At 41.9% G+C, this 14,168-nt stretch overlaps 1 protein-coding gene across 7 annotated transcripts in view; it reads left to right on the plus strand.

Annotated features, from left to right (window-relative positions):
* Positions 1–2,648, plus strand: part of GAREM1 (GRB2 associated regulator of MAPK1 subtype 1) — a 143,266-nt gene extending 140,618 nt beyond the window's left edge. For 5 of the 7 annotated variants that reach the window (XM_075920763.1, XM_075920764.1, XM_075920761.1 and 2 more), the window contains one exon: positions 1,541–2,648. In XM_075920763.1, coding sequence (XP_075776878.1) covers positions 1,541–2,453 — 913 coding nt within the window. In that variant the 3' untranslated portion in view covers positions 2,454–2,648. The remainder of the gene's footprint in view (positions 1–1,540) is intronic. The other 2 variants (XM_075920762.1, XM_014568785.3) reach the window with 1 other exon arrangement.
* Positions 2,649–14,168: the final 11,520 nt, after the last annotated feature.

Genomic DNA, 14,168 nt, shown 5'->3' on the forward strand with positions numbered 1-14,168 from the left:
TTTCTGTCCCAATCTTTATACTGCCTGACTTTTCCTTTCTACAGCAATTGTGTTGAGACTTTTAGTTTTCTGAATTTTAGGTTGTGCCAGTCACTTTTTTTTAATGAATATAATATGATGACAGCAAAATATCTGGTATTAAAAACATTAGCAGATAAAGCATAATACTTGAGTGTAATATCGTTCCAGAAATTTTTTCTTAGACAGATACATCTTCTCTGACTTTTCCAAATTGACATTGTCTGTTATCACTTTTCCACTATTTGCCATGTTTTGTCTGCAATTCAGCCATGATTGAAGATCTTCCAGCAGTTCAAGTAGGGCCTTATTTATAACCATTACAAGACAAATAGTCAACATCATGTAAAGGAAATAGCCTTAAACTTCTCAAGTAGCATTTTTCTTAATTATCCATTAATTTTGATTATTATTGATGGAACATTTTTTCATCTGGGTATATATGGGGAAAATGGGCATTTACTGATAAAAATCCAGTCCTTTAAAACCTAGTTATATATATGAAAGATTCAGATAACTCTTTTCACTTCTGTGCTTGTTTGTCTACTGTACATGTAGGTATTTTGTAAATAATCCTGTTCATTTTAACTTTCCAGTGTCCCTGTTACTAAAAGATGACTTACTGGTCTGTCATTCCTAGGACTACCCCCAAACATCTTTAACGGGGGGGGGGAGGGGGGGAAGGGAGCTAAAACATTTGCTACTGTGCTGTCCTCTATTATATGCCTGATTTTAATAGGAGATTACATAGTTTATTTCGCAACTGCACTGCTCAGTTCTTAAATCCTTCCAGCACTCTTGGATATAAATTATCTGATCTTGAATTTAATTTACCAGTTAGGACTATGCTTTCTTGAGTGCACTTGAAAGGAAGAGGCACCTGCAAATTTAAATGGATTTTATATGACAGCAAACTTTCATTATTGTTATTGTTTTACTTGATCTGTATTGTTGCCCTGACATAAAGCACTGATCCTGTCTGGCAGAGTATTGTAGCAATTTTAAATGTTTCAAGGCTTGGATTATTTGCCCACTACAGTGGGATTCCAGTTCTGATTGGGACCATTAGTAAATAGGAATATTTACTGTTAATAATAAAATACAGTATTAGAAGATGCTATGTAAGCTTGTAGAAGTGCTCCAATACCATGGTGTTTGGTATAAGAAGCTAGATTGGGGTGCAGCAGAATAGATGATATTTGAGATATAATATGTAGTTTCTTGCAAGTCTTCTGGTGTTTCTTCCTTTCACTTGAATTGGAAGAACCAGGCCAGATGCCTTTCTAATGATATGCTTGTGTACTTGGGCATCTCTCATTTAGGCTAGTGCCAAGACATGCAAATGTGCACAACGGCTAACAAAATAATAAACTTATATGAACCTTTTCAGATGTTAAAAGTTCTTCTGGCTTGGTTCTTACTTTCTGTAATTCCCATCTCCTGGTTTATAAGGCTAAATATCAACATAGCTTAAATACTAACATGTCTTCATATTAACTATCTTTTTTGTTTTGTTTTTTAGCAGTATCACAGAAGGTGATACAACAAATCCAACTGAGACTGTCCCTATTTCTTGTTACCCTTGCAACATGATGAAAACTGAATCAAAAGAGCCTGACAGCAAGATAACTTTTGGAAGCCCATCTGCTGAAACTCTGCCTTCTAGGTTGTCCTGGCCAAACCATTTTTCTGTAGCTGCTGAGGGCTCAAATAAGAACAATTTTCTGCTGGATCCAAGCAGAAGTTATAGTTATCCCAGGCAGAAGACTCCAGGCACACCAAAGAGAAACTGTCCAGCTCCTTTTTCTTTTGACTTTGATGGGTGTGAACTCCCTGCTGGGTATGCTCAGTTGGCAACAGCAGAGTTCAGCAGCACCTTCTCCAGTTGTCCAAAGTCAGCAAGCTACTCTTTAGAATGTACTGATGAGAAAAATCTAGCAGGCAGCAACGCAAAGCAGAGTCATTCATGCCCTGCCTTACCTCCTCGTGCACCAAAATCCAATGATGAGAAGACCGTTCTAAATACATGTCCTTTGCCTCTGAAAATAGATGGTGCTGAGGAAGAATCTCAGACTGGTTCGCCAGACCTCTCAGAAGATCAATTTCCTGTTAAAAAGGGCATGCCGGACATTTTCTCTGTTTCTTATCCTTTTTCATCCCCCCTACACCTTCAGTTAGCACCAAGGTCTTGTGGTGATGGCTCTCCTTGGCAACCACCCACAGACCTTTCTGGGCTTTCAATAGAGGAAGTGTCAAAATCTCTGAGGTTTATTGGTTTATCAGAAGATGTCATATCATTCTTTGTTACAGAGAAGATTGATGGCAATTTACTGGTTCAGCTTACAGAAGAGATCCTTTCTGAGGACTTTAAGCTAAGCAAGTTGCAGGTTAAGAAAATACTGCAATTCATTAATGGCTGGCGGCCGAAGATGTAGTCCAGTGATTCTCTGGTGTTTAGCAAACGTATGTGAGAGATGTGCTAGAAGTGCTGGGGCTAGTACGTCATTTCCTGTTTTTGCACTAAAAGCCCTTTCTGTAAATAATAGTGGAAGAAATTCTTACTATGCAGATAAAGTTTTAATGTGGTGACAAGATTTTTATGTCAATAAAAATGTAGAGAACCCATAGAAGTGTGCCTTGTGCATCACTGAACATTCAGCAGCTGCTAAAAACTGGACATTAAGAGAATTCATTTTTACTCATGTAGTCTGTCAAGACATGGTATTTATTACTGAACAATTAATCTGAAAAATCACACACAAATCCAGTTTGTGTTAACAGCCAAACAAACAAAAAAAAAACATTTCTTCTAAGGTTATTTCTGTTCAGATTATTGGCAACATGCCATGTCTTAGTTTTTTTCCTTTTCTACTGTTAATAAAGGATATGATGAAATATATAAAACATCATTTTTAATATTATATTTGAACTTTTTAAAGAGTTTTAAAACATCTTTTGAAATGCCACTAAAACGATATATTTGCAGGATAATTTTACCAAAATATCTTCATGACTACCTAGACAAATTTGCCATGTTACTGCTTCTGAGTAAAATATTTATATATATATATGAAATAAATAAAGCTTAGTGTTCCTGAAAATAAAGAGCCTGCTTATCTAGTTGACCATGGGGGAACTTGTTTGCTACTATGAACCATTCTGCTCTTGCCATAAACTAATTAAGAGTTCATGATCCATAAATTTCAAAAGGTGCTTTGTTGTCCAGTAGGTCACTTAATAATATGACCACCAGGTCATGTCAATTTCTCACGGGAAAGGCAGTTTTACTTCAACTCAGTTCACATGTTTCTTTGGCAGAACCCCATGTGGCATGTAGTAAGTTGAGTCTTTTGTTAAATCTCACATTCCACGTCCCTCTCATCAGTTTGATCATCCTTACTGTTATGATGAATTCCATGAACCCATCCAGACTCTGCAATGAGCTCTGTGCAGGCTGATACTGACCCTTGTATAGAGTCCCCCTGAAATAAATCATTGCTGAGGTACAAAAGCACACAAACTCCCTGTAGCAGTATGGACACTGAAATTTAGAGAGGATTAAATACACTGGGTGAGATTCTGTGCTCTTTCTCTAGGGCCTTGCCAACACTAATGCTGGGAGTTGACGTAAATTACATAAATTGACATAGCTTACACTGATGTACAGAAGTGTCTACACCATGCTATGTCAATAGGAGACACTCTCCTGTCAACCTAGATTCTGCTTCTTGTGGTGGTGGTTTAAGTCAATAGGAGAGCACTCTCCCATCGACTTACCACATCTTCACTAGACCCATTAAATCGATGCTGCTGCATTGCTCGCAGCAGCACAGATGCAGTTTGTGTTGAGGACAACCCCTAACACCCAGCACACAACTCGGGAAGCCTTGGGAGGGTGAAGTGACTTACAGCAACTTTTTCATCCTTTCCAACTCTGGGCTGTTTGGGGTGCAAAATGAACCTGACCAGTAACTTAGGCAGCCTTCAGCAGCCTGTCACTTTCTGCTTATGAGCAGCAGGGTGGCTTATGATCTGTAAAGCCTACCCCCACCTGCCTTGTCATGCCCTGCATTGGCTCACCCTTATGCCAGGATTTGCAAGGTGGTCTTCAAGAGCCTGTGACTATCCTCAATTCCTGCCCTAGGGGAATTCTCACCCGGCTAGACCCAACCATGTTAGTGTCTTAACATCTCTCTGCCTTGTTCACCTGGAGTGCAAGGGCCTGAGCAGGGGTGAGGATGTCCTCCAATATTTATATTTTTGACACTCAGAAAAAGAACTTTTGCTATTGAGAGGAGAATAGTGGACCCAGAGAGCAGACAAAAGTTTGAGAAACTGACTGTCTTCTCATCCACTCAGGGAAAGGGGTGTTTATAAACAATCAATATGCTGCCTTTGGGTACGTCTAAACTACATGGCTCCGTCGACGGAGCCATGTAGATTTGTTGTTTTGGAAAAGTCAAATGAAGCCGTGATTTAAATGATCGCGGCTTCATTTAAATTTACATGGCTGCCGCGCTGAGCCGACAAACAGCTGATCAGCTGTTTGTCCGCTCAGCGCTCTAGTCTGGACGCTCCCCTTTCGACATCAAAGCCCTTTGTCGGCAGCCCTGGTAAACCTCATCCCACAAGGAATAACGGGGTTGCCGACAAAGGGCTTTGATGTCGGCAGGGGAGCGTCCAGACTAGCGCGCTGAGCAGACAAACAGCTGATCAGCTGTCTGTCGGCTCAGCGCGGCAGCCATGTAAATTTAAATGAAGCCGCGATCATTTAAATCACGGCTTCATTTGACTTTGCCTATGTGTCTAATCTACATGCCTCTGACGACAGAGGCATGTAGTCTAGACACAGCCTTTGACCTGGACACATCTCTGCTCATGTCTTAGTGCAAAAGGCAGCTTTATTATTTTTGTTGCAGGAGCATACGGAAGTCCCAATGGGGAATAAAGACCCTATTTTGGTGGGTGCCAGACAACCCTAACAAATAACAAAAAATCTCCTGCCCTAAAGTGTGTTTTTAATTGTAACATCTGACTAGATAGCAGATTGATAGAATAAATCAATAACTTTGCCAAGCTGCTTTTTTGTTGCTCTGTTAATTAGGGTTTGTAAATATTCATTCAATGGTTTACATTTACTAATTATATTTGTAAAGTTCAAGTAAGGATCAATTGGATAAACTCAATTTATGTCCCGAGTTCAATGCTAGTCTGTCCTTCAGGCTGTGTAGGATGCAGTTATTATTTTTGGCCCTAATTAATCCAAGTGGACACATTCAACATTGGAAGGCCCAAACTTTAAATGTATTTAAAAGTATTTCTGTGTGTTTGATATATTTGTTATGCTTAGAAAAGGTTTGCTCTTCCAAAGAGAGTTGAAGTCTTGCTAACATTTGAGCATCTTAGATGGTTCTCAGGATATTTAAAAAACATACAGAAACTGGACTTGTTTGATTACAATTGGTTGCATGCAGCTGTGCTCTGCCTTGGCTGTTGGTCTGTTTTGCTTGAAGACAACCTATTGGAATCTGAAAGCAGAGATCTGAGGCATTAATATTGCACCAGCCTAGTCTAAAGTGGATCAGGCCTCTTAAAAGTAGGTCTACACTGCAGTGTAAGCCTAGGGTTAGTAGAACTCAAGCTGGCAGACCCTGGGTTTGTAAACCCTGGGTCCCAGTGTCTTACACTCCACTTTATGGTGGCCTAAATTCAATCCTCCTGTGTCCCAGACTTCCTAATCCTTTCCCTAAAGGTGACCTACTGTTTGTGGTGCAGTGTGGGGAAAAACATGACTGTCTGCCAAACTTGACTGTCCAGATGACTAAGAGTGTCTGGAGGACACTGCAATTTTGGTGGAGTCCCGCACAATGACTCCAGTGGGGCTGCTTGATTCAAGCTCAGACCTTTACACCTTGTGGGGTCTGAGCTCTGGGTTGATGCAGTTTGTGTGTAAAGAAGGGGAGTTAGGCTTCAGCCAGACTTCGAACCCTGGGATTTTACACTACAATGTAGACCTATCTTCTCCCCTCCCCTCATTAAGAACAGAGGGATATATGTTTGTAGAAGTAGGTTCCATGTACAAATTCCCAGCTGAGAACATAATTGCAGGCCCATCAGACTTCTGTGCTCCTTGAAATGTCTTGTTCTGCCTTGGGACTTCTTGGATATCTTTATGCACAGTACATTAGTGTGAAACATTTCCTCCATCTCCTTTTCCTAAAAAGCAGTTCACAGGCTTAATTTTCCAGTCCTTTATTAGAATTCTGTCAACTAATATATAACTGTAAAGGAGGGACTTTTTTTAGTCCTGAATCGCTTAAGAAAGCTGCCTGCTTGAGCTGTGGGCCTGAGTGAGGGCTTTTAGGCACTGGAAGGCTTAAGTGCATAATTTGACCAAGTGACTTTGGCCCAGATGTTTAAGGCTCTCCATGCCTTGCTGCACTCAGCATTGCAATACTCATTTCCAAAAGGGATGTTAGGCATTTGGACGTATCTACACTTAAAAACTTAAGTCGACGTGTATTGGTGGGAACCCTAAGTGCCTGTCATTTGGGTTTTTAAATCAGGTGTTGTGATGCTGAGCATGGCAGAGCCTGAATAGCTTTAAAAACCTGGGCCTTTGGAGCATCAATCTTAAACAAAAATCCAACAGATTGTACACGCTTAGATTCAAAGCTGTATTAAAATTCCCTCCTCTGATTAAATTGGAAACTTCCAAGCAGATCTGAGTACGGAACATCTCCTATGATGTGCTCCAGCTCCTTTTAAGTCAATGGGAGGGGGGAATGCTTGGTCCTTTATGGGACTGGGACTCTCGATGAATGTTACTTTTATCACGTTGAACAACTTTTAGCACATTCTCCTTTTCTGAACTATGCTATTCTGTGCTTCCAGGCCCTTTTTACAACTTAACAGCCAGCTCTTAGACACCTGAATAAATCTGTGCCTCAGTCATTTGGCATTGAAATACATTCATAGATTTAGAGCTTGTGGATGTTTTATTCTTTTTATTCTGAGTGAGACACTTTGACATGTATTTTTCATACAAGCAAATTCTTCAGTTCCACATGGGAAAACAACTTTACTCTTGTCAGTGTCAACTGTTATCCTCTTTGATGTGCATTTGAAGTAGCTTGCGTGTCTCTTTCTAAAGATACCTATTGAGCTCACTTCAGAGATCCACCACCTGCAGGACTGGGTGCTAAAATGACATGCTTAGCAGAGACCCCCTTCTTCTCCCAAAAGTAGAAGGTTATTCCAAACTTCGGATTTCCTTGTTTGTGGAAATGAGGCCACTGATACTTATTAAATGATTGGTATTTGTAATACTTTTCTTTCTTTTAAAAGTACAAATTCTGTAACACTACCCTGAATTGAATCCTGTTCTGTGGTTTGTAGTGCGCTCTACCTGCTGCACTATGTTAATGCAAACTAGGTACCTTTTAGTTTGTGCCAACATAATTTACATGGAGGCAGTTAGAGACTTTACATATCACATCCTTCTAATGTGCTTTACTGTGTTGTGTAGACAAGTTCTAACACAAGGGGGCTTGTCTACTTTTGTAAGGGGTCACAACACATTTTTTTCAGAGGAGGGGGAAATTTAGGGGAAGCTCTCTCTTTACATACTATTTATTACTTACTGCCTGTCTGATTAACGAAGGTCTAACTGAAATCAGTTTGTTGTCTTTGTATTCAGATAGTTTTAATGCAGCAAAAGTAAAAAAACACTAAGAGTTTAGTGCTACAAAGTTAGAGGCTAAAGACACTTGATGCATCAAATACAAGAAGGCAAATGTCTTTTTGAAAAGCTTTCTTTGCATTTAAGAAACAGTGGATTAATGCACTCCATATTTTGCATGCATTTTGTCAGTATCACCCTCTAAGTTTCTTCTTAAATTGATTTTATTTTATAATATCTTTAACAGTTCATTGTGTGAATGGATCCAACATTTAAAAACCTTTTATTTGAAATCTGGTAAGTGCTTGAAGTGTTTTCTGCTTTGAGACAACTTCTTGACTCTCTACTAATTAAAAACGGTTAATGCAAGTTATTTACCTTTTAGGTTTCTATCACTAGTAGTGAGTTGGATGTTAGAGGGCAAGATGTGACAGAAGGCAAGCATGTGTGGAGCAGAGGTAGGCATATGACCTTTTAGGGACCACAGGAGGAATCTACTTAGAAGTATTACTGGCTAGACCATAGAAAGGGGAGCACACTAAACTAAGAATGAGTTTCTGGCCTAGCAGAGGGTGTTAAGAAGCAAAACCTGGCCACAGACCCAACCCACCAAGTTGCTTACCTTTGTCTATATGGCACAGAAAAACCCACCCCTGGTCCATGCCAGCCATCTTGAGTTCTCTGGGCCTGGCCTGCAGGGCTGTACCATTGCTGTGTAGACTTCCAGGCTTGGCTGGGGCCTGAGCTCTGGGACCCTCCCACATTGCAGCAGCCTAGAGCCCAGGCTGTAGCCGAATTTGGATGTCTGCACAGCCCTGTGAGCCTGAGCTGGCTAGCACCAGCCAGCCACCTGTGTCTAGTTGCTGCGTAGACATACCCTGTCTGTGCGTAGTGTTGCAATGCTCAAAGTGCAGACCGGAGGAGACTAATTAAATCTATGGGGTGGGAGGGTGAAAGTTCTTTGAGTAGATGCCTGTGTGTGTACCCAGCACACTGGAGCCAGATAACTTTGCTGAGCATTTGTAGCCCCTTCATTGGCTACGTAAAGATAGTGATGCCCCAACTTCTTCAGTTTCTTCTCAGCACTCGTGACTGAGAAGTGCCCTGTCTGATGTCTTCTTGCACTTTTGCTCTTACTTTTCTGAGAACTTCCCTTGTATGTAGAAGTGCCTTAGGCTTAGTTTGTGTTAGTTATGTAACTGCATAGGCTTTGTCTATGCTTATGGGATGATTGATGCTGCAGAGAGTCATCTTCACGGGTTTGATTTAGCGGATCTAGAAAGGAGCCACTAAATCAAACTCTGGCATCCCCGCCGACCCTGGTACTCCGTGGCATTGTGAGAAGGAAGGGAAGTCATCAGGAGAGTTTCTCCCATCAACCTCCTGCTGTTGGGAGCAAAACAAATTCATTTTGAGGTATGTCAACTCCAGCTACGCAATTCTAGTAGCTGGAGTTTCGTATCTTAAATTGAATCTATTGCCTAGTGGAAGATCTGGCCTAAGCCGTGTGCACCCCCAGAAGAGAGGTGTCTTTACACATTGGATGTCAGGTGCTGTCTAGCATTTTATCTAGGGAGAAATAAGACTTTCCATTCCTCACCTTGTCCATTTGTTTCATCTGTGGGCCCAATGAAAGGCCAAGCAGTCTCTCCACAGGTGGATAACTTCCTGTGTTGTGACAGCATATGATGTAGCCCAGATTACGCCTCCACAAGGGGTATGAGTTCATTCCACGAGAGCTCAGGTGGTGTCAACAGGATTTCTGAATGACATGCCTATATTGCATGCAGTGGTGCTGGAGCCATGGCAGTCCCAGGATAGCAGAGAGACAAGGTGGGTGATGTAATTCCTTTCTTGGACTAACTTCTGTTGGTATGAGAGCTTACACAGAGGTCTTCTTCAGGTCTGTTGGATATTTTCAGGGTGGTCACTTGGTCCTCTGTGCATACTTTTGCATACCACTATGCCATTATGGGATGGAACTCCTGAGTAGATGGGATACATAACTGCATCTCCTCGAAGAAAAGACAATTACTTACCAGTACCTGCTGTTCCCTGAGTGGTGATGCAGACGTGTATTCTGCAACCCACCCTCTGTCCACTCTGCATCCGTCTGTGCTTCTGGCATTCAGTGTGAGGACCTGAGGGGTGCCACCCTTATACAGCATGGGAAGGGCCACATGGTGTTGGCACTAATTCTGCAGGTGCTCATAGGCAAAGTTCTCCAATGTCCACAGGCAAAACACATCAGCATCCCATCTCAAAGCATAACAGTTGCAGGTAGGTAACCGTTTTTTTTGCCTGAATTGTCACTAATATTGTGTGATATCTAGGTAATAAGTCAGTTCTGAGGCTTTACTGCAGTTTAAGGGAAAGGATCTTTCCATTAATGATGTCTTCAGCTCCTAATATGAAAGAGCTGTTCATATTTGACCATTTTAATAATGGCCAGACTGAAAATCTAGAGTATAATTCTTCTTTATTCTAATAGTCTTCTGTGGTTTTTTACCTGCAAAAGTAAAAACTTCCAGTTTTAGCTGTTTGAATGCACTTCGTCTAGTCAAAAAAGTAACATTTGAAAACAAACACAGAAATCCAAATCTTTTGGCTTAGTACACTTCTGCTATAAAATGTATTTTAAATTTTTTGGGAGGGTTGGTGGAATTCTGTGCTGTTATAGGCTTCTCCCGTAAAAGACTGAAAGCAGATGATTTAAACCAGATGCAAATAAATATCCTGGTAATGTGTATAAACAAATTTCAGTTATGTATTGTAAGAGTATTAACTGTATATTAAAGATACTATTTTCATGGTATTTTAAATGTGTATGCAATTTGTTGAAATAATGGATGGGTTTCATGTAGAGAATACTTGTTTAGCATTTCAGGTTTAGGAACCTATTAAGTGACTGACACCACACTTACATCAGTGTATATCAAGCATAACCAACACCACTGCAATTCCACTACTTCAGTGGAAAATGACTCTTCTCAATAACACTAGTCAGACTTCTCTGTTCTGCTTTCCAGAAAGTCTACTGGTTGTGTGGTCTTGCAATCGCACTGTATTGACATCTTCAGGAGATTTAGCGCTAGGAAACAATTTATAACTAGTAAGCTATTCTTTGTCCAAGGACACTTACAATCCTGTTTTTATGAGCTCTAGATCTTCTAGCATGCTTTTAGGGAAATTTATTCAGTTAAAATTTAAAGAACAATCTTTAGTGCAGAACCATGAATAAATTCTGTCCTAGATCAGGGCAGCTGCATCTGTATTCCTCCTCTCTGATTTAGCAAGAGCACCCCTTTGTAGAGCCCTGCATGGGTATAAAAATGTGGATCCACCAGCTGTCTTCTACCTCTATCTGCAGCTGCACCTGCAGTACCTATCTGTCTCAAGTGTGGGGTCAGGGAGGAGGGAGCAGAGGTGAGGGAGAAGGGCCTCAAAGAGAAGGGATGGAGTGAGGGGGAGAGCTGGGGTGAAGGGGTGTCACATTGTGTGCTGCTCTCAGAGGCTCATGAGCAGCAGCACCTGGCCACAGCAACGTGTGTTGCCTTACAGTAGGAAGAGGGGTACTCGCAGCCAGGAATGGGCCCTGCTGCCCAGCAGCTGGTGGGTTGGGAGCAGGACCACACTGAGCCATCCTGCTGGGAACGTTGGCACTGCCCAAGCCGTTGGAAGGCCAGTGGCATGTCAAGCAGATGCTGGACAGCCCTGACATGGACTTCCACGCAGCCCCAGCCACTGACCACCAACCTGTAGCATGCTGCTTCCCCCCAAGTTCCGTCAGCCAATGCTGTGAGCCAGGCACCAACACTGCCTAGAGCCTTGTGTGGCTGTATCCACATCTGCTCCACGATCTACAAAAATGGCCCACAGATCGCCACTGATCTGCAGAGCTCTACCCATTTGTTGACCTTCCTTTGTCCCCATCGGTCACATTTCCCTGGCCTGTCGCCCTGACTGGGGCATTTCCAGGCTGCACATTTCCCCTGCCTGTGACTTTCCCAGCAAGTCACACTGCCTAAGCAGCCCTTTGCTTTCTGCTCAGAGGCCATAAACAGAGAAATTGGCCACAGCTAAGTAACCCCGCTGCTCTTTCTAAACAAGCATCTTCAAGATGAAAGAGAAAACTAATTACAAACAATAAAAACTTGCATGCTAATAACTTGCCAAAGATCACCCCAGCTGGAACATGGGCTTTGGCCAGTGAACTCGCCTTCCAGCCCCCACAGGATTCCCTGCCTCCTCCCCCTATCCCTCAGAATAAGAGACCCAGTGACTAAGCCAATTCCTTCCAACCCTCCCTTAGAAGGATGGGGGCCTCCAAAAGACAGAAGCTCCTGACTGTTTGCTGGATCTGAATCCTAGGCTGGTTTGAACTCCGGCTACTTAACCCTCATGTCTTTCTTCATCTGTCTGGCGTGTAGAGAGAATCCAGTTTGAACCAGTATGTGTCAGCATCTCCAAGTGGTGGTACCTTTCAAGAGGTGTTACCACCTGAGTAAATTTGTCTAATTACTTCCTCCCCCACTCCACACCCACTATTCTTAGCCCCTGGAGGGCTGTGGTGCCCTTCCTCCATTGTATTACAGAGCATCCCTGGCCCACAATGACATATAGATTTAATAAGCTTTAACTGCATCCAGTAAGGTTTGTCCAGGTCATTGCAGGAAATTGCCTTATCTATCACAAATACATCCTGCAAAATATGGAGCAGTATCTGGTGCAAAACTTCTGTTTACACAAAATAATGATCTGTCCTAGGCTACTTGTTCATTTGTTGTTCCCCTCCCCAGAAGGAGCCATCTAGGACAGGGCTTCATGTGTCACTGAGGCTGGTGTGTGGGTGTGGGTGTGTGTGTGAAGGGAGGGGCATAAACTGATTAAACCTGTGTTCTGTTGGTATATAATGGTCAAACACCCCTGGCTTTTCCAGTAAAGTGGATGGAGTTACACTGCTTTGGAACGGTTGACAGCTGGACACATCTATCCTTCAGCCTTTTTCATACCAGGACCAGCTTGTGCCTTCCTAAATGATACCAGGGAGAACTCAAGGACCAGCAGAAAGGCTGCCATAGACTGGTGCCAATCCATGGACAGTTGTTGAGAAACATTGTGCTAAAGAATAATCCCACCTGAAAACTAAAAGATACTGCCAAAAAATGGAGGAACACTTTGATTTTTTTATGTACTTTAATTAGGAAGGATGTACCTGGCTGAATTCCAAGCTCTTGAGAGATTATTTGATACATGGATGGGAAGGCAAAGGCAGTTGCATATTGTAAAATAAAACAGAAGATTTCTTTTCAGGAAAATATTCCCACTGGACACATTAAAACATCTCAAATGTGAACAAATATTTTGATGCAACGATTTCCATGTAACATCTGAAACAGATCCCCTGCCCATAATGTTAATAGCCATAAATAGTTTCCATAAATATGGACTACAAATAGCAGATGTTTCTTTAAAAATAGCTTTTTAACAAGAGGCAATTTGCTTGGGCTGTGTGCGTTGCTACCCTCTAATGGGTGTAGTCCATATCCAAAATGGTTTTAGCCCGTCAGCTGAATCTCTTGCTCTGAAGCTGAGGGGCTAAGGTGCACTACCTAATGATAGATCATGATATTTCCTCCGAGATGCTGATGCCCCTTTTATTTTTAAAGGCACCCGTAGAGCTGCAAGGATAATAGGAAATAAATCTACATGAACCCTTGTTGCATTTGTTGCTTAGCAAGGATGAGAAATACTCGGGTGCATTCCACTCCTGGAAGGGGTGGCTGAAGGAGTCAGCTAGCAAACTTACCTTTCATTAAACAGCAGCACTGAGTGGCTCTGAAGGCCAGCCCTAGAATGAGAGGCCTGAGATAGGAGGAAGAAGAATGTAACAGGAGGAAACGGAATTTTCAGGACTTCATAAAGAGATTTGGAAGATACCTCCTGTTTTATCACTAAGAGGGGGACAGCAACGAAGTGGTAAACTTAATGTCATTCTCTGAAGTGCTGTTGAGCTAAGTGGTTGGTTAGCCATTGCAGTACCATGATGTGCCACACAGTGTCAGATTCGTATAGAGCTGGTGAAAGGCAAATAAAGGCTCATCTACTTTGTACATTGTTCAAACGGTTGGCCTTAGAATCTCATTAGGCTTCATGACTCATTATCTAACAGTCCTTGCCAATCGTTTTAAAAGCTCTGCTACAGTTAAAGTCCATCTTAATCATTACTGCTATTAAATTAGATAAACCATTCTCAATTAGTACAGGTCAACAGATCGGCGCTGCGGCGTTATGTTTTAGTGCATTTATACAGAGGCAGCAAAGAAGAAAACAGCTAGAGGTGTGGCAAAGATCTTATTCAGTTCTAAAGGTCTATCCATCCTAATGATTATAACTTTATTGATACCGTTTGCTTAACTACCGTTTTGCAAGAATAAGAACTAGGTGGCTGCAAAGGATTTTTTTTTTT

This window comes from Pelodiscus sinensis, chromosome 2 (genome assembly GCF_049634645.1).
Source record: "Pelodiscus sinensis isolate JC-2024 chromosome 2, ASM4963464v1, whole genome shotgun sequence".
Lineage (NCBI taxonomy): Eukaryota > Metazoa > Chordata > Testudines > Trionychidae > Pelodiscus > Pelodiscus sinensis.